At 45.2% G+C, this 20994-nt stretch overlaps 1 protein-coding gene across 2 annotated transcripts; it reads right to left on the reverse strand.

The window, feature by feature from the left end:
* Positions 1-783: 783 nt before the first annotated feature.
* fscn2b (fascin actin-bundling protein 2b, retinal) lies at positions 784-13851 on the reverse strand. Of its 2 annotated transcripts, none has more exons than XM_088927400.1 (5): positions 13035-13851; positions 5987-6143; positions 4799-4920; positions 4446-4613; positions 784-2168 (listed from the first exon to the last, which is right to left on the reverse strand). In XM_088927400.1, exons 1-5 carry the CDS (start codon positions 13849-13851, stop codon positions 1963-1965), a joined length of 1470 nt encoding a protein of 489 aa, XP_088783526.1. In that variant the 3' UTR covers positions 784-1962. The 2 variants fall into 2 exon arrangements, with proteins under 2 accessions (XP_088783526.1, XP_088783525.1); XM_088927399.1 differs by having other exon boundaries at positions 13029-13851.
* Positions 13852-20994: the final 7143 nt, after the last annotated feature.

Here is a 20994-nt window from a genome sequence, read left to right on the forward strand (position 1 = left end):
TGACAGTTGCTGGGTCTCAAACAGAGAGAGTGTGTAACTCCTTCCTGCCTGGGCAGGTTTGGGGGTAAAGATGTAGGATTCAAGAGCTTTTTCCTGGAGGTCTTATGGAGGAATCCTAGAGTTATGTACTGTTACAGCTTTCTTTGTGTGTTATTTTAACATCAGTGGCAAAAGTATTAAAATATTAAATACTGCGTGAGAGCTGTTCAGGTTAGTTGTATGCACTGCTACTTGAATATCTGTTTCCATTTAGACAAGGTCATCAAGCCTTCAGAGTAAAAATGCTTGTGCAATTTTACCTCATAAAGAACTAGAATTCCCAACAGGTTTACATTGCATCATTATGTAAGCAATACATTATAGTGCAATATAGTAATTAGTGAGCGCTATAATATCTCAAGATAGAGCTGCAGACAGAAGCTCAGGTAAGCTCCTTGTCCCTTAAGACATCCTTGCACTGCCCTGTTGTAACTCCTGTTTGTGCTGCCAAGAACACTGGACTTTTCCATAAACACCCTCAGACCAGTGACGTTCACACCCGAACCTCTTTGAATGGAGGCCTCCCTTGCAGCATTCCCTTTTTTAAAAAAAATCAGAACAGATGTTTCTTTTCCAGCTGGCAGATGATACAGTAGGTGTTGGTGTGGAAGGTGGGACTGGGAAAGGTGTTGTGTCAACCCTGATTGATGGATGGATGGATGGATACAAAATAAAAATGCCAGCCCGAGATATGGGAGAAAAGCTGATTTTTATTATCACTGTGAAATCATCCGAGGAATAAACCAAACCCCCCCAAAAAAGATCCTTTCCACTATTTTTCTTTCCTGACATGGCATGCCAGACCTCCTCACAGATAATCTAAAGGCTAACAGGCTCTGTTTCTCATTACATTAAACTGCAGGTTGATAGGTGTTGGATCTGGTGTTTAAAGTAACTTTATAGTCCTCCTATGACTGGCTCCATTGAGACACTACTCTCGGCTCTGATTGCGAGTCCGTGATGAGTCTATGGTTGCAGCACTGCCTGTAACTTCATACTGTAAACTGGCGCTGGGAGAAGGCTCAGCTAGGATCGGCTGGGCAAAAACCCTGAGGAGGAGGAGGAGGATTATTTAAGGGGCTCTACTGAACGGCAGGGTCTCGACAGCGGTTCCCCAGTTCTGAGAGCGAGGAGTGGGGCACGCTTTGAGTCGTCTGACAAGAGGGGGCTGCAGTGAATTCTGGGAACCGAGTGACTGAACTGCTGCTTCTGAGTTTGTTTCTGCGCCTGCCTCTCTGTGGCGTCTCTTACCTTGCTATCCCCCGAAATGTCCTAGTGAGAGATTTGCTTCTACAGGGAAGAGTTGGCTGAGGATTTTAAAGGGATTTCTTCTTCGAGTTTTTGGCTAAGGGGGGGGTTGGGGTGCTGTGGCTCCCACTACTGTCAACAAGAGTTGAGTCTTCGTTACGTAGTGACAACACACTGGAAGAGGAATGAAACCTTTTGGACTGTGGAAGGGGTGCGAGTGTTGGGTTCTCGAGCTAATCGGTACTTGTGCAAGTAGCAGTATTTCTTTTGCAGTGCTTTGGAAGGGAGGTCCTGACCAGAACATGATTCAGAAAGTCAGCTTTCGCTTTGATCAACCAGGCACCAGACGGTGAGGTGTCCACTCACTTGTGGACCTTGCCCTGAAAGTGTTTTGCACCTCTCTAGACGTAGATTCGGAAGTAGCAGGTTAAGCATGAAATCACCATTAGCTTTCTGGTATTTTCAGATGTACATAATGTGGAAGCAAATGACTGTGAAAAAGTGACAGTGATATTGAACGATCCATAGCTCTCCTTGATTCCCCCAAATCCTAAACACAATCCTATCTGACTGGGGTCCTCGCTGCTACACGTGTGTGCGCTTTTCTGCCGCCAGCCTGGGATTCCTTGCCTGTGCTGCTGGTGTGGGGCCTTTCTCCCCCCGTCCACTAGGGGGTCAGTACTCCCAGAGAGAGGAGCTGTCCACGCAGTCGGTGTCGGCCTTCAGGGTGCCGCCCTGGTCCCCTCGTAGGTACTTGCTGTTCTTGCCCTTGATGGCCACGCGCCCGTGCTCCAGGAACTCGAAGAAGAAGTCCTCGGCCACCTCCCCGTCCGAGCACACCAGGCCGGAGCTGGAGATGTACCAGAACTTCCCCTCCGAGCCTGCATGGGGAGGAGAGAGGGGAGTTACAGGTGAGCCAACCCCTCCTCGTCAGCCCTCGCCGAAGAGGGACAGCAGCCCCGTCGCAGACACTTCCAATGTGCTTGTCCCGATCAAGAAAACGTAAAGGGGAACTGCAGCGCTATTTTTATATTTCTGGGTTAGAAAGAATTAGCACTGATGTGTGCATTTCAAGCCCCAATGAAAGTAACATGTACACGGTAACTCGTTAAACCTCCAACTTGCATCACAAAATAGTTTCCAGGTGTGCACAGTGCCATGTTCTGCGATTCCGAATGAGGTAACAAAACAACGGCCTTATTACATTATATAAAGCAGGCTTGTGAATACATCTCTTTCAATCCAATAGAAATTTGCTCTCGACTTGGGAGTCGACTTGCAATCTCAAACAACATGGACACTTGCAGTACTTTCAAAAAGTTCACAATTTTGTGCTTAATTCCAAATGTGAAATTGTTTTCTATACTGTCACTGAATTTATTTTGCTACCAAGATTCAATAACCGGTCTGAGAAATTGGGACTGCATTTCCCCTTTAAGAACAAGAAAAAAATATTCTTGCACTTATATAGCACTTTTACAGGTAATGGGGACTCCCCTCCACCACCACCAGTGTGCATCCCCACCTGGATGATGCAGCAGCAGCCAGAGTACCCCAGTCCACTCACCACACACCAGCTCTCAGTGGGGAGGAGAACAGAGTGATAAAGCCAGTTAAGGGTTGGGGATTATTAGGAGAGCATGATTGGTAAAGCCCAGGGTGAAATATGGCCAGGACACCCTGAAACACCCTGGGATTTTTAATGACTACAGAGAGTCAGGACCTCAGTTTAATGTCTCATCTGAAGGACAAATGAAGAAAAGACAAAAAGGCAAATGTCAGAAGCAGGCCATTCAGCGCATCAGTGCTCATCATTTTCCAGCACACTAAAAGTTTATCATAGCATCAGGCCTTAACTTGAAAGATCCCAGAATCTCTGCATCCACAACATACCCTGGTAATCCAGTTTCCCTTCACTGAGCACTGCAGCCATTCAGTATCTTAATTCCTGGAAAGAGTCATGGCAACCCAGAGCCTATCCCAGGATAATAGAGCAAATATTGGGATTGAGAGTGCAAAACCATTCTGTCAGTGGACAGGACACCAGCCCATCGCTGGGGGCATCTCCCTTTTCGTGTACTGCTTCAAATTGTGCTTTCTATAGGTTCAAGGTAAATTACTGCTTGCCAAACTTAATTTGAATGTAAGAGGAATGTAAGCCAGCTTTATTACTTGCCTTTAATGACAAGATCACCGAAGTTTCCTTTCAGACATTGTTAACTAAAATTGGACTAAAATTGGTACTGGATTGCGTTCCTTTAACCTCTCCAAGAAGAATAACTCATTCTGGAGAGTCTGGGCTGCTGTTCTCTGGAATGCTTCCTTACATAGTTTTTTTTGTCTGTTTGACTTTCCTTTCTGTACACATGCAGCAAAAAATTGGTGTGTCAATCGCAGGCCAAAAATCAGTTACAGTGATTAAAAACAGTCTTATTTTTTTAAACAGCGCTGTGGCGGCCAAACAGATTCATGAGAATCTTCACCCTTTTATACTAAAGCAATGTAAAAAGAGCCAATATTTATGAAGGGAATATCTGAGAAGGTTCTATGAAGCATGAGTCATTTACTCATATGACATCCTACATTGCAACAGGTTTTGTTTTTCTGAACAAACTACTACCTAAACTATATCAGCCCTGTGATTTGCCTGACAGGTCTGTTCCAGAGATAGCGTCAGACACGTGAAATCTTATCTTAAAGCTAGTGTGTCAGCTGTGATGTTGTGATATACTGAAAGAATCTTAGGACCATAGTCCAGGGCTTAGGTCAAGCCTCATTGTCACCAGCGTTAATGTTTGGGTATAAGCTCCTACAAAGTGCTTGTTCTTTATCCCAGTGTCACTGAAGACCATTGGCACTGGATGGTTGTTTGCAAGGTACACAGTCATGTCATCATGTCTGTAGTGCAGTATGGCCTGGGTGTTTGTGCTGCTTGTTGGGTGGTCGTGTGGCAGTTACACAAGAGGCACTTCTTTACCCAAAGAGTTGTGGGAGTATGGAACAAGCTACCCAACCCTGTTGCTGAAGTTGATACCATGGCTTCATTCCAGAAGTGGATGAATGAGATCCTCAGGCCAACGAGCTACTAACTGCCAATTGGGCTGGATGGGCGGGACATCCTCCTCTTGCTTGCAGCCTGTGTCAGCTTTCTAATGTACCTTTGATGTGGTAGGCACCGTCGCTGAAGAGTAGCGTGAAGATGTCGTAGACGGAGCGGTTGGCATCCAAGGTGTTGGAGCTCTTGTGGTGGCACACGAAGCCGTTCTCCCCGCGCAGGATCAGGATCGGCCGGTTGATCAGCTTCAGCAGGAGCTCCTCATCCTCACCTGAGAGTAGAACGACAGAGCATGCCAGCGCTGAGCTGCCGGAGGCTCTGAAGTGGGGTGTGTGCACGGGCGCAGGTGTGTGTTTTCTGCCTCAGCTGACGGCGGGGATCATGGATTGTTAGGGGAGCCATACGAATAGTGAAGGGTTGCACGGCTCCGCACGTCCGCAGCTGCAGGACACTCACCCACGGAGTCGCTGACCGCCGCCAGCTGGCCGTTCTTCTTGGTGCAGACGTACTTGCCGTTACCTGCCCTGAGCGCCACCCTGCGCCCCCGCCACTCGATATCGAACATGGTGTTGGCAGCTCTGCCAGGGAGAGCAGACGGGCAGAGATGTTAACCTGTGTGTGTCTGTGCGATTTCGTGTGTGTGTGGGAGCGAGTGTGGGATGAGTGTGTTGCAAGTGAGTGTGCAAATGAGATTTTGTGTGTCCGAGCAAGTGTGTGTGTGCAAATGAGATTTTGTGTGTTTGAGCGAGTGTGTGAATGAGATTTTGTGTGAGCGTGATTGTGTGTGTGAGTGAACTGTATGTGTGCAATACGTTTGTGCAAGTGAGAGTGCGAGTGTGTGCAGGAGAGATTTTGTGTGAGTGCGAGAGAGTGTATGTGTGAGTGTGTGCGAATGTGTGAGAGTGTCGAGGGATCAGTCGGAAAAGGATGTGCTTATGGTACAGTATGTAGTCAGGATTTCAAACCAAGCGCAGGGGAAATGCCAAAGCCTTTCATTTCATCTCAGAAGCATGTACTCGGTAAAGTGCAGAAATTAGAACAACATTGCTAAAATATCTTACTGCTAAAAAAGATCTTTCCAGCTTTTGAGCATCTGGTTTCACTGTTTTGATTTTATAGGGCATGTTTCCATATTTTGAATTTAAAAAAATAATTTAAAATTTGATTTTAAATAAATTTCCTGACCTGCCATGACTAGGAATGTTAGCTCATAGGAAGCCCTGTAATTGGGAAAATCATTCTACTCTCTTGAGAAAAAGTGTAGATTTGTAGTTCAATGTTTTGCTTTGTATTCTGATTACTTCTGTGTGTAGGAAGGAACTGTATGCGGTCATGAGGTTATTCAGGTCTGTAAAGAATCAGTTCATCTGTTCACTTTGTGCTATTCAAAATTAAACAGGCAGGCACGCATATTGTTAAGGAATTAGAGGGGGCTGCTCAGAAGAGTGTTTGATATCTGCAGAAAATGTTTATGCACGTGCACTGATAAACCCACATTCAAGGACTAGTGGCTCTCCCAATCAGTTCCTGCAAGCGGGCATTCTGGACTTTGTGACGTATGGGTGTCTGGGTGAGAGGTAAAGCAGTGCACACTTCAACAAGGGAAGGAGAGGGGATGTAGAGGGGTACAGAGTGGCTCCTCACATTTCGGTTGCTGTGGACTGGACGCCCCCATGAGAGACCAGTGTCCAGTAGGTGCCCCCATTGGTTCTGAACATGCATTTCTTAGTCTCCTTGTCAACCTCCATCTGGAAAGTCTCCTGGTCAGTCTCGTCATCCTGATTGGCTGAGATGCTCACACCTAGAGATGTTAGAAAACAGGACAGGTGAAGCTCGTCTTCGGTTTTGCTGCTGAGTCAGAGCATAGCTGGAGAGACCAACAAGGGGACCACAGCCCTTTCATCAGCTTTGCTCAGCACTGTGGTAAAAAAGTGCAGTTTCCTAGTTTTTCACCAGTTTTTTAATGCATTGCCATACTCTATAAACTGCTTTTCTTTTTTTCTTCTTTCACAATAACTAAGCCTTTCACCAAGATTTAATCTTGCCAATTTTACCAGGAAATTAATGTGGGGGAGGTATTTTGATGTTACAACCATCTGACGCCGAATTAGTGGTGCAACATTTCTTCTCCCCCCCCCCCCTCCCCAGCCACCTTCCTGTGCCGTGGCTCTGGCTCTTATCCCGTGACCTTGGGACTGCTGTGCCCTTGGAAAGCTGTGGTTTAGTCTTCCTGTCCACTGCACAGCTCATCACAGCAGGACAGTCCTCATCTCCTGCCAGTACGGGCATTGACACACCTACTGCACAACCTCCCCGCCCACACACACATGAACACGGACGCACACTGTGAGCCCTCAAACACCAGCTACAGTTCTGTCTTGTTTGTTTTTTCGACGCTTTATTGATCAAACCAGCATTCGCAGGATATTTTCGGAATTGAAGAAGCAGGGAAACAAGCCTCCCGTTTCAACTTACAGTGACCTAAAACAATAAAAGCCAGCCAAGTGTGGATTAAGGTTTCAGCTATTTCTGAATGAAATGTGAGACAAAAAATCATTGTACTGAATATGCAGCAATATGCAGGGAACACACAGGAGATTCGCAATGAGTTTTATCGAATTAAACCACACTGTTTTGAGAACCCTAGTATTAAGAGTGCGGTGAAGATAATAATTTTAGAGAACAAAGGGAGTATTGCTATGATTTTTTTTACTTTTGACTGCTCTTTAATCTACTGTGTCCTCTTGAATCTGTAATGAATTTCAAGCAAAACAAAAGTTATTCATGCACCCTAAAAATGTAGGGGCCGCTCACATCTTTGCTTAGGTGGGGAATAATGTCACATTCAAAACGTTTGTTTGTTCCTCTGTTTGAAGTCACGTTGAAATTAGTTTTCACTTTCTTACACTTTCAATTGCATCAAAAGGAAAACCAAGCATTTATTAAGACGTAGAGCAGTGATCAGGTTTCAGGTTTCATTACCAGAAGGCTGTATTTTGTAGGCTGTTCAAATCCCAGGCGAGGCACCGCTGTTGTACCTTTGAGTGAGATACTTCACCCAAATTGCTCCAGTAAAAAATAAGTTGGTTTGGATAAAAGCATCAGCTGTACAAATAAATAATATAAAAGTAAGAGGGAACAAGTCTCCTTATCAGCATATCTTTCTGATGGTTTAATGTGGATTTACATTGAAATTCAATATTCTGTTCCATGGTTTAATGGAAAAATCCTAAGGTTGAGTGTAAATCAGGCCCATTAGTGATATTAAGGCTAAAGTGCTGCTGTACAGAGTGTTCCAAGCGTGCACTGGAGGTAAATGCTGTCTGCTACACTGCTCTTCAGCAGCTTTTGCTTTGCGCTTACTGCAGCCCACAGCGCAGTATTCCCTCAGTCACTGTCCTTAATTCCTAATCGCCTGTCTCATCAGGTAAAGAAATAAGTGCACCAATGAAAGCGAATGTAGCAGATTGTGTCTGATGCCTAAATTAGATGCCACAGAAATATCCCTCAACCATTTCCTTAATCCTTTTACTGTGAAAACGCCCCCCCCCTCCATGCCCTGTAGCTGTAATACCTTTGGTGGTGAAATGCAAATCTGAGGCTTGTCTGGTGTGTGGGGGGAGTTTAAGCAGCTTTGCTCGTTGTTTCTGAGATATTTTACCGTAGTCTGGAAACACGTAGGCACAACTCCCTTGCTGGCGTGGGACAGCGCAGCCCTGAGCAGACCCTTCTGCACCTGGACGCAGGCCCTGGAAATAGCTGGGTTTGAGCTGTGGTCTGAGTTGTCTCCAACCTTGTGGCCATTAAATGCATTTTTCGCACTGACCGTCAGACTGAGCGAACCTAGTGACCTTGTCTCCTGCCTGCCTGATCCTGTATATCTCTTGGTTGCGTCCTCTCACCCATGCCACGCTGTGCCCACCAGAGAGAGGCGCCTTCTCCTGAGTTTTAGGAGCATGAGTTTAATAATAATAATAATAATAATAATAATAATAATAATAGCTTACACTTATATAGAGCTTTTCTGGACACTCCACTCAAAGCGCTTTACATTTTAATGGGGACACCCCTCCACCACCACCAATGTGCAGCATCCACCTGCTGCACAGGTGGTTTAGATCCTCTTGGCAGCAATCTCCCTCTGCTCTTTCTCCCTCTGCTCTTTCTAGAGGCCAGACTTGTCCATTAAAGGAGAGGCCTTTAGATTAGAGATGGCAAATTCCGTTATTAATGGAGAATTAATGCCAGTAACATGGAAGACACCTACAGTACCTGCTGTAACCGCTTGTTTATTCATAAAAATCAAATTGTTCTCTTATTCCTAAAGGCCCTTTTAATGCACAACGTAGTGTTGACGTGGCTCAAGAAATGGCTGGATAAGAACCTTGGGTGAATTAGTTACTGACTGTTCAACAGGCTAGCCACATGGCCTCCTCTCATTTCTAACATGTCTTATGTTCTCATGCAAGTTATTTACAGCTTCTCTGGTGCATTTGCAATATAAAGTGCCATTTCCAAAACCCCAAACTAAAGGGTTACCCAAAACTGGTAGGCTTTCCTTCAGCCACCTTCCTGGCTCAGAATGGGACATGTTGCTTGTCCTGGACTCTGATTTTCAGAGTAACGTTAGCTGTTTCTACACTCTTCTTTCCTCTGGCCCTGCCAGGGCAATGCTCAGCCAGTCCCACCTTGCCTCACTTGACTGAGCTTAACTCAGGGTAGTTGTTCACGATGAGCCCACAGGAGTCAAAAGCAAGAAATCCATGGTAAACTTATTAAAGATGCTATTTTGTTTTGCAATTTGTGCATTGCATTTAATACAGTGCAATTTGGGGATGTCTTGAAACAAATATCCTTGAAACCTGATAGTGCACATTTGTTTGGAGACCTCCTCCAGTTAGTTTGCAAAGCAGTGAGGTAGTCAACGAGCTTGTTTCAAGCCTGTTGCTTACCTTACCCTTAGTAATGCTTTTTAGGTTATACTGTAGCTCATTCTGTGCAATTAGCTGATTGTGCCAGACTGGTGCAGCACATGGAAACTGATACAGGTATATCACAGGTATTATGTGTCACCTTAATGAACCATAAAACCATATCACATATTATACAACTACATAAAAGCTGTTGGGGGTTGTGAAAACTAAAAAAACCAGAGTGGCCTAAACATGCAGGACTTTCAAGTTCATGGTATTGTACTACATTGAAAAAAAGCCACTCATATTGTAGTGGCCATTTCTAATTCATCGCTAAGTTGCTTGGAACTGAATAATTTACTGTAAAATGACTCCATCCTTCTCTCTGGTTCCTTTTTCTCGCTTGTTGCCAGCTGCAGGCGTGTGTCTCTTTGGGCTTTGAGGTCTGTCTCCATTTCACGCTCCAGGTGGACAGGCCAGACCAGGCCTGGGCATTCTCAGAGAGAAAGAAGGGGCTGGTGACAGATGTAGATACACTGTAATAGTTTTGTCTGTAGGCACGTCCTCTGGTTACCTTCCCTCGAGATAACGAAGTGAGAAATTACAGGGTCCTTAATCAGGCATTCTCCCCACCTCCGCGTTTCCTCTCTGGAGCTTGAATTGTTTACTAATCCCATTAATTAGGGAATACGTCCAAGGCAAAGCTTAAGAATTTCTGTTTAATGAAGCCAGAGTTCCTCAGCTCACCCTCAGTAATTAAGAAACATTCCCCAGACCTGCCTGAAGTCATTTGTTGCGCCGACTTTAATCTCCCTGAGTCACTTGGTGAAAATGACCTAAACCCATTAGCATGATTACTTACGTTCGGAATTTCTATTAATTGCTTTCAGTGACTGGCCAGTGAAATCACAGGGATCGTGCCCACTGCTTTTATTTAGCTGCAAATGTGTTTGTGTGTTTTTTTTATATGATTATCTCCTTTTTTTCTTTATCATGCAGATTTTTCCTGATTAGCTGGTTTAATTGTGCTTTTAGGAGGCTGTAATGAATGCTCCCGAAATCAAGTAGTTGCAGCCTGTGAAATGGGCTAACATCCTTGCCCTAGTGTGTAGAATCATGTGAACTCTGTGAGACCTGGGTTTGTAAATTCTACCCAAACTGAACAGTAATTGCAAGGAGAATAGTCCCGCAGTGCCTTAAAATCTTCCTCTTTCTTGGATGTTTTCTGAGATGCATCTTTGTCACCAGTATATTCACTGTATATTTTAAAAGGGGGAATGGAGTGTTGTTCACCTCAAGGACAGTGTTTTTGTGACCACAAGGACAAAGGGTATAAAGAAATAAGTGATGTAGTGAATGTTGTCAACAGTGATGTACTGTACAAGCATGCACACCTACACTAACAGATACAAGGAGACAAACACAATATTAAAGATCTCCCTTTGTCCATGGGTCTGTTGTCCCTTTCAGACATTATTGATTAAATAAGCAGGTCATTGATTAATCACTGTGCAAAAGTGACAAGGCAAAGCAGTGTGCTCCACCTGGGCACGCCCAGCCAAATTGTAAATCTTTGGTGGGGGCTCTGTGGCTCAGGATCTGCACCTGTGGCTGGAAGGTTGCCGGTTTGTAACCAGCAGCCGGCAGAGGAATCCTACTCCGTTGGGCCCCTGAGCAAGGCCCTTCACCCCAAGCTTCTCTCCCTGTCTGTGTGTCTCATTGAGAGCAAGTTGGGGTATGTGAAAAGACAAATTCCTAATACAAGAAATTATGTATGGCCAATCAAGTGATCGTATCTTACTGTGGCCTGTATCCGATCCTTTTACTGAGGCTTTTCTATGATGCAGCACTTTGACACAGCATTGTCTTTCCTCTTTCAGGTTTGCCCATCAGTTGCAGTGCCTCCCCTCCCCTCAGGCCTCTCTGCTTTACAGGTCAGCGTTTTTTCAAAGGAAGCCAGGGCTGCGTTTGCTCCATCAATGAGCCAGCTTTGTGCATGCGTTGTGTGTTGGGCCCCACCTTTGTGTGGCTGTCTGGTTGGGCTCCGGCCCTCTTGCAGACCTCCCTTTGACAGTTTATCACAATTGGTAGGTAAAGGGCAGTACAGATGCGCCTCTCTTATCTACTGGTGTGCACTGTAGGGAATAGTGTCTCTTGTAAAGGCTGTGTCTTCTGTTGTAAATTTCACCAACAACTGTAACAGGGAGATAAACATTTCCTGCCTTTGTTTTGCATGTTTACTACCAGGGCATCTTGTTCACAGCACAGTCTCCTGGAGCATGACTTAGACAAGCACTGTACCCAGAGAGCAGCCCGGCATTACCTACTGTATATGCAATGCAAGGTAATTGGATTGCAAGAGGGTGTAGTATGCCTCTGCACAGACAGTTCCAGTTGATGGGGGCTTAATCTCCATCAACTGTTCATGTTAAATGTTCATGTTAAAGCAGCGACTCGAAATGTATTAGCGTCTGACCTGCAGATGCAGAAAAGACAGCTGCAGAAGCAAAGCAAAATGAAATGCATGAAAATGATTATTTTTTCCAGGATTAAAAATGACCTAGATAAGTTCCAGACCACGTTCTCTGTTCTCACCTAGTTTCTCATCACAGCTGTTGTTCTGTATAAAGTAGTAGCACCTGGATTTCCAATCCTTTACTATCAGACTATTCAACCGCAATCAAACCAAACCAAAATATTATTAATCAGATGGAAATATTAATCAAATAAATTAAAAACAGGTGCGAGGTCAATGGGCTTTCAACACCCTGTCACCTTTATTACTTTGGTGTAGCAGTCATACATACTAATACCTTATATACTGTACACCATACATACTCATAGCCTATGTACTGTACGTGCCCCTGATCACGTGGCTCAATGGTAAAATGTCAGTCCAAGCCCTGAAAGCCTGTCTCAGGTATTAGTTAAGACGACAGTGTGGTTTATACACCAAGGAAGTTAAAAACATTGTTTTACTTATGTCTAATAGGTACAATAGAGCTTCTGAAAATACGGTGGTACTGTGTCCTCATTCATAGACATGCACTCTGAACACTAGGTTATGAACAGTATTGAAAGCTAGATAAGAGTTGGTTAGTCTTTCTACTCAAAAGGTGGGTGAAGATAAATGAGTACACCAAAGGTCATCCTTGACCATCCATACTGACATCTGGAGGAAGTCAAAAATGGGCTTTGAAAGGATTCAAGCTGAAAAATCACTCTTGCTCTTGTTCAAAAAAGACATATCAAGAGACATAATTCCAGTGCTGGAAAGACCCTGTATTAAAGCAACCTCCTGGAGGAGGAGCTAATCACCTCATATCCTGGCTCATTCGTTATCCCTGACACAAGTGTTTGAGAGTGCAGGCCTTGTAATGACACTCTTAACATTCAGGAGGACCTAAGATGACTTTAACCCTTACCAGTTTTTTAGAAATGTAGCCAATTTCCAGCAGCAGGGAGCTGCCAGACTTGCACAACATGCATGGTGTAACCATCTGGGTCTTTCTGTTAACATGCAAATGTGCAAATCTTCTTTTTCATTCCATGGGTTTAAGAAGCGCATAGCAGGCGAATGCACAGAGCAAACCCGAGAATGGAATCTGTGAATCTACAGTAACACAAGCACGCACACATGCACAAGCACGCATGCACACAAGCACGCACGCACACATTTGTTTTGGATGTTTACAACCAGAGCATCTTGTTCACAAGATGCAAAAGTTTGCAAAGCTGCGCAGACAGAGCCTGCGCCAGTGAGTCTTGATTACCTTGGCGGATGGAGACGAATCTGCCGTTGGCGGCCTGCAAGACCACCTGGGGGTGGCTCTCCTCCAGGTCGAAGAGCTCGTCCTTGCCGGGCTTGGAGCTGCGGCCCGACCGCAGCGTTCCCGTGGGACCCATGGGCGTCAGATACTTGCCCTCACAGTCCTTGAAGGCCAGTTTCCCGGACTTGAACTCCAGGGTGTAGCTGGTGGAGCGGCCGGGCTCCTTCACCAGCTTGCCATCGCTGTTGAGGAAGCGACTGTCGCAGGTCTTGAGGCAGTACTTGCCGTCCAGGTAGAGGAGGGTGAGCAGGGAGTCCACCCCCCAGGGGATGTTGCTGTCGGCGGAGATCTCGTCCTCCTGGGTGGAGAGGTGGGCGTACCGCTTCCGGCTCACGCTCAGCAGGTTGGCCTGCGGGTGCAGGGCCAGGTGGACGGCCCACAGCTCGGGGTCGCCAATGGCCTGGGCGAAGCAGGAGAGGCGGTCATCCGAGCCCCCGAAGTAGCGGGCGTGGGGCTCGGACTGCAGGGCCCAGCGCCCGTCGGACTGGGCGGCGATGAGAAAGCGGCAGTCGGCCTCCGGCTTCTCCGCCCCACAGCTCACCTTTCCGTCTATGTCGGCGGCCAGGTAGCGGCCCAGGTGGCTCCGGAGGTACACCACGGAGCTGTCGTTCTCATCCTGCTCCAAGGTCCAGATCTGCTTCTTCTTCATGCTGGGCGCCGAAGCGTTCACCTTGAAGCCGAAGGCCTCGGCCGTTAGGTAGCGGCTCTCGTGATTGATCAGCCCGAACTGCAGCTTCAGGGCTTGGTGAATCCCGTTGGTAGGCATGGCCACCTGCTCGAAGCAGCGAGTTTCGGGACTGAGTTTGGTGGGGAAAGGGAGGTTAGGTTGAGGGGGAGGGAGAAATGGGGGAAGAGTCAACAAGTGTCAGCAAAATGGATTGAAAGCTGGGTTTTCTTCTTTCCTTCTTTTAGCTGTGCCTTCGAACTAGGTGAAAGGAGCCCTGTGGATTCTTTGCTAATCTTCTTATCTTTGTGCTTCTGTTCCTTTCCACTTCTCGTCCTAGTTTCTGGCTTCCAATGTTTACAATGTTTCCTCTTTTTTCCCTTTTGACGTTTTCCTGTTGCTTGTTTCCTCTTTTGTTTTTTTTTATCAGCCCTTCTTCTTTTTTTCTACCTCCCTTCTTCCCTTCGCTGCTCCTTCCCCTTCAAAACTCTGTTCCTCTCTCTCTCCCGGTGGCACGCGCCGCGTACAGGCTGCTGCTGTTGCTTCCCCCCCCCCCCGTTTTGTTTCCTAATCAGCTCGGATTAAAATCAGCAGGACTCAACACCTCAATCAGGCAAGCCGCTGACGTCACCTTGATCCCCGGCAGCTCTCTCCTGACCTCCCTCTTTCCCCGGCACTCTCTCTGTGTCAATGTCTGCTGTCCCTTGCGAGCCTCAGCCCAGCTCTCCCTGCAGCTCCAGATACCCTGGGGACGACTGAGCTGCTGATCGTCTACCGAGAGTCTGCCGACAATGGGGGAGACCCAGCCAGGAGGAGCATCACTGGTTTCCTTCTGCTTTCTCTTGGCTCTCTTCTTCACCGTCCCTTACACGTTTCATCTCCCTGAAGGACGGCCGTGGCTTGATTGGCGGGCCCCCTTAATTGAGGCACATCTTGGATTACAAGCTTTCCCAGATTTCAATAAGCCAGCCTGAGTGCCACGTTATGTAGGGAATCAGTAGCACAGAGTAACAGAGAGATTTGCACTCCTGTTTCGCACAAAGACCTCTTTCACCAAGCTCATTTCCTCCACTCAGCCTCTGCACAACTTGGTTCCGATTTCCCTTTCGCCCAACTTGACTTCCATAGACATCCCCCAGAGGCTCTTTTGTCCTGTGTTCATCTTTCCTATTCCTCTTCTCCCCACTGCGGCCACTCTGCCAAGGCAGGTTGGCTACAAAGCCAGGTAATGCGATTCCTCCCCAGCGTCAGTGGTCCTAGTCCAACCAAGGGTGTCTGCTTTCCTTCGCACTACCGTATAAAGTTACCGCAGGTCTCTGATTCCAAAACTAAAACACATCCATCCACACTACACATGCTCGCTCACACACACTCACACAAACACACACACACACACACACGCACGCTTTGGAAAACAGCCCTCTCCATTCCACCCATCCCTAATCTTCTTTACAACTATCCTGCCACTTCATTAGCCTCTTCTAATCCTCTCAGCCCTCTTTCATGTCACTAACGAACTTTCTTCCATCTGTTCTGTGCCTGGAGAGGGAGCAGACTCGGAGTGGAGAGAGAGGAAGTACAATCCGGGATGAGAGTTCTTCCGGGGAAAGACAAGACACAAGAGTCTCAAGGCCCTGGTCTTTTCCCAGAATCCCTCAGGCGTGACTGTGTTTAACCTTGGGGGCAACAGCTGGAACCAATCCCACCGCCAGTAACTTGGAACCCCTGTTGCCTGTTTTTCACAAAGTGGGTTAAATTGTGCAGCCAAACTGTCGCTCAAGCTTGTTTCCTTTCACCCCCAGGTATGTTTTGAGGTGAAAAGAGATTCTGAGATGTTTTGAGGTTCTTTGTTTTTGGGATAGAGGAATGTCCTTTATCAATAAACCAGTTGAAGCTTTTAAGGCTCCTTTTGGTATTTTATGCCTTAAAACACTATATTCAGAAAACACTCACCTCCATTATTTCAGATCTGGGTTTTCCTATTAAAGGAGCAACAGTATGAACTTGTACAAGCGGCCCTTCTGTTTTTCAGGGTGCTAATTATGTGAACATCACTATGGTCCCTTTGTTTTTTTCCCTGTTTTGCTCTTTTCTTTGTATTAATTCAAGGCATTATGACAGAAAACACATTTTATGAATATGTCCCCTCAACACAAAAAAGAGAAATCTGGTGAAAGAAAAAGCAACACATAGTTCCTGTTAATTCCCAAAGAGACCAGATGGGCCCCATGGTCTCCTCTTGCTTGTAACCATTCTTGTGTTTAGCTGTTTCTTATCCACTTCCTGGAGATGTTCGTGTTTGTTGGCTGTTGTAATGGGACAGGGTGACGAGTTAATTAAACTGAGTGGTGGCTCACAGTTGGGATTAAAAATCCCATGGTGTTTCTAGAAAATAATAATGGTGTTACTGGCCAAATGTCCTCCTGGCCTTCACCAGTGATGGCCTCCTAATAATCCCAATCCACTGTATGAATTGGGTTCATCACTCTGTTGTCCTGGCACACTCTGGCTGCCATCGCATCCTCCAGATGGTGGAGGAGGGGAGTCCCCATTACCTGTAAAGAGCTTTGAGCAGAGTCTCCAGAAAAGCACCGTGTACTGTAAATGTAAGGAACTACTAATTATGATAATGACAGAATATGATGGATTTCTGTTCAGATTTATCATGGACAGAAATATTGTCCCCCTGTTTTTTTATAAACGTTCGCAGATAAAGATTGTCAAATTTAGGTTGAGATTTTAACTTAAAGGGATCCGAATCCCTTCCATTGCAAAGCTTTGTAGCTGATGCTTTGATGTTTTATTGCTCAAACATGACATAGGAAGATTCATTTATGCTGACTAACATTTGTCAACAACAGCTGTATTAACAGACTGTCTGCTGTGTGTGCCCAACGCTGGAAAAACTGCGGGTTATACCGCCATCATGCACACATTGTATGCACTTTCTATCTGTCTAGTGTGCTGTCCCCTTCCTATAGGAGAGCCTGGACAACCTGGACAATCCTGATGCGATGAAGCAGCCATTCTCTCTCCTGTGGGAGGGCCACACTAATTCCTTCCTGAGCTCATCTTGACTCTCTCCAGGCTTGACATTGGACAGGCTACGTCAGATCATCACTTTTGCCCAATCGACTCTCTCACTAACAAGGTGATTTATTACTTACAGAACAGTTGAAGTTGCTCATAAATGCTCGGTTAATCAAAATAACACCAAAAAAGCATTCAATATCACTATGCCTTATTTAAAAAAATAGAAAGATGCATTTCTTTTAATGCTGACTGTTTTTTACCAATATGTTGCAGATGTATAAACTGATCTAATTTACTGGTTGGTGTCCAGCTCCACTAGAACTCTTTTTTACAGTTTTTTGTATGTATTTTTAAAAATCCCATAAAAATCCATTGATTTTCTAACTGCTTCATCCAGTGCAGGGAGGCTGGGGGAGCTGGAGCCAACCCAACCAGCAGGGGGCACTTGATACACTCTGGACGGGACCCCAGTCCATCACAGGTCTCATATAAATATTAGTTTTAATTTCATATGTAGCATAAAGCTGATGTTACGCACAATTACACTTTTTCAGGACATCATTTGAAAACTAAAGTTGAAGTTCAATACACTCAGCATGTTACTGCTGGAATGGAATTCAACATTCAACTTGGTAAAGCAGTTAGGAGGAATTTATTTTCAAATTTCTGCTTTTGCCTTTTCAAGTCAATCCCACACCCCCCACGGGCATGTGAGACAAAGGCCCCAGAGATTTACTTCAAACAAGTTGCCTGGTCGGAAAGTAAGAGCCCTTGTATCTCTTTTGTTGGGTTATTGATCCTGTCGTAATTGGAAAGCGAGATTGTGCAGGGACAATGTGTGGCGTTAATGAGGTTCAGGTATGCTAATAAAAAGGTTCTGATTTCTAATTCCTGTCTTTTATCTCCGAGATGACAAGTATTGAGTTACCCATCCCACAGTCAGACACACTCCTTCCTTCCTTGTGCATCCCTCCGGACCTGGATAGATTTCCTATCATTATTTCATTGCCCTGCTCTCCATTTCCTCTCTTCCTCCCTCTCCCTCCCTGCTCCTCTTGCTCTCTCCCCTCTTCATAAAACTGATCAGATTACCATGCTGAAATCTGCTCTGCCTTTGTGAGGCTTGTACTCCTTTCACAGGCTCACTAGTTTTCCTGCAAGAAGCTCACATCGCACTTGACTGCTGTTCCACATACTTAAACATTCCCAAGATTTCACTGCATTCTACTGCGCTCAGACCTGCACCAAATCCAGGGCTGTGTTCTGTGTCTCAACTCATTGGAGGGTTGCACTTAACCTGTTTTAGGTTTCCATTATTGCACAGGGGTTTAATATATACTGTTGCCACATTCCTGTAATCAGAGAAGGCACAGATCTCTATGGAGCAGGAGGGGGCATAATTATTGCAGGCGTTCGACTGTAGAATTCTTCAGTTGCTCACTTTCTGTAAGTGAAACTCACATGACACACAGCCTGATGTTGATGTTGCCTGTTTTTGTTAAGGCTTGTGCATGCACAAGGGCGAAGGCGCTGTTATTATTTGATGGGTTAATCAATGGATGTGAGGTTTTTCAAAACGTGTTTCTGCCTATGTAATAACTGCAATATATAAGAGTGGAAATCATCCCATTTTCACCCAAACCTTCTGGCAGAAGTGAAGGAAAATATTTCTGATTCACTTAAAATTGTTAGTGCACTAATGTAGATGTCAGTCTTTTCAGTAAGTGCCTCTTTTAAGCTCATAGTTCATTGTTTAGAACTACTGATTGGTTGACTCTCATTGGCAGAAGTGGAACAGATAATACAGCACCAAGATCTATAGACTGTATATAGACAGAAGTGTTCAAGTCGGAAACCGTGTCAGCATGTGAGCTATTAATAATCAAATACTGGTTAATTCCAGGCTAACATGTCATAGCAATGTCATAAAATATATGATATTTTACCAAATGTTGAAGAATGTTTCAGAACAGAAGTTTTTGAGAATGGATTGATGGGGTGTTAGATAGAGACACTCCAGCTGCTTTAGCATGCTTTAGGATCAGGTCCCCATGCTTGACAAGCAGATGTCCCTAGTTCTGTCCTCCTGTGAAGTCATGGCTAAAGACGCACATAAGAAACCGAATCCTGTACTTAGGGCAAAACCTACTGGTAATGCATTCATTCTGCTTTTGAAATGTTCAGGAATACAGATCTGTGAATTCACGTACAGTTCAGCGACTACACATGCCATCTGTGCACTACATAATTGCATAACTGCACACAATTGCAGAAACTGGGCACTTGGCTAATTTTCAGTTACCTGGATCCCATACTGAGACAGCCCCCTAGTGGCTGACACCTCTCCCTGCAGCCTCCCTCAAGTTTTTTGCCCTGTAAACCAAAAGGACTAAAAGTTGAACTGTTCAACTGTAAATTAGTTTCCTCGTGCATGACTCAGACCCCATGCTTCCTTATTTCTTCTTGTCCAGGTTATCACATTCCCTGCCTTTCCGAGTCTCCACTGTTGAGACCAAAGTGGTATCTTGTTTTGTTTTGTGGAGATGACGTACTTTTCTAGCCCAGCTGTCCAATAAAAAAGGAAGCTGAGAGCAGTCAGAAATAATTGATCCCACCCGGGGAGCCTGAATGTCTGAGGACAGGGGCGCAGTCCAGTAGGCGAACACAAACCCAAGAGCGTGCTCTCCAGTCCATTACACTGTCCAGTCTCCTTTTTCTTGTAGTTTTTAAAAACCACAAAATGGCTTCCATGTGCCCTTCTGCTCCCCTTGCCCACCCGCCTAGACCCTTGTGTTTCTAGGTCACAGCTAAAGTCAAATCCAGAGGGAGCGTGTCTCACTTGGAGGGGCAGACACCTGGAGGATCTTTTGATGGGGAGATTGAATTGCAGGAGTAATCTCTCTTAAAGACTGCTCAGCACACATGGATATGTCACGAACAGTAGTTAAGCCAAGAAGTACAGTTTCATTCCCACTAATCCCTAACCCGAACTGACCCTTTGGGTTGTCTTGCATTGCTCTAGGAAAGAGCTTCTGTTTTGTTTAGAGACACCTTAGGGCTCCAGTCTATTTCAGACAATGGATTTTAAATGTATTCCTGCCGTCTTACATATACTGGAAGGACAGAGCTGTGTCTGTTATTCTCAGTTGCATTAAAGAAAATGTCAGATGTGTGTCCTTTAATAATCAATCAAAAGTCTTTCGGAGGGGCTTTTTATGTCCTGGAAGTAAAAACCCCTTGTCTGTTGTATTATTTGTGTTGACCTTTGACAGATCAAACAGATCTTCACCAGAACCCATATTGTTTAATTGCCCTGTCTCTTTATTAAAGCTCAAGTGATGACCTAAACCAGCTCAAATATTCCATCAGCCAGCAGTGTGTGAGCAAGACTGATTATTGCTCAATTCCTGCTGTGTATAGATGGTGTAGCCAGCTCACATTGCACTGCCAGCTTCATAAAACTCCTTATTTTCAACACACCCTTCTTAAACCCATCCAAACTGTTAAATACAAAACAAACTAGGGGTGATTAGATCACAAAGTTCACTTGGAAACTGTGTAAAATGGGGCTGTGTAAAACTAGATCTGGGAAACAGAAGAACTATAAGCTTCTTTTTCTGCCAAATCGTACTGCTCGTGGCCTTGCATTGGTATCGAATGGAATGCTGAGACGGCACAAAAAATATCAAAGGATTCTTCCAAAAATTAATGCCAAAGATAAAACAATATTGTCTGATAAAGTGCATGGACTTTAGGGAAGATCCATGATCAGGTTTGGACATATATACCCCTATAGTGCTGAGTAAACCACTGTTCCATCCTCAAGAATAACCGGCGATACAGCCGGTCAATCTGCAAGCTCATGCAACATGTGTTTGCTAACCTAATACCCAAGGTGAGTTTGAAACAGGCTCCGTTAGTGCAACGCACTGTAAGGTGCTAAGCTAAAAGGAGAGCTGTTACCTCCCTGACAATGTACTTTCAATTTTGACTTCAGTTCTTCTCATCATGCATTTAACCCTTTCAGGATCTCTCTTCTGTGTACTTTAGACAGCTGCAGGGTACTCTTAGAAACACAGTGCTGCTTTTTCAAACCTGGGCCAGGCTTGTAAAGGGAGAGCAATTAAGACGTATAACCCCTGTCTTCCATTTATTCCCTTTCTCAATATATTGTAGAATCCAAAAATTGAAACTCACTAAGATCAAAAGCAG

Source organism: Atractosteus spatula, chromosome 11 (assembly GCF_055471065.1).
Source record: "Atractosteus spatula isolate fAtrSpa1 chromosome 11, fAtrSpa1.hap1, whole genome shotgun sequence".
Classification (NCBI taxonomy): domain Eukaryota; kingdom Metazoa; phylum Chordata; class Actinopteri; order Semionotiformes; family Lepisosteidae; genus Atractosteus; species Atractosteus spatula.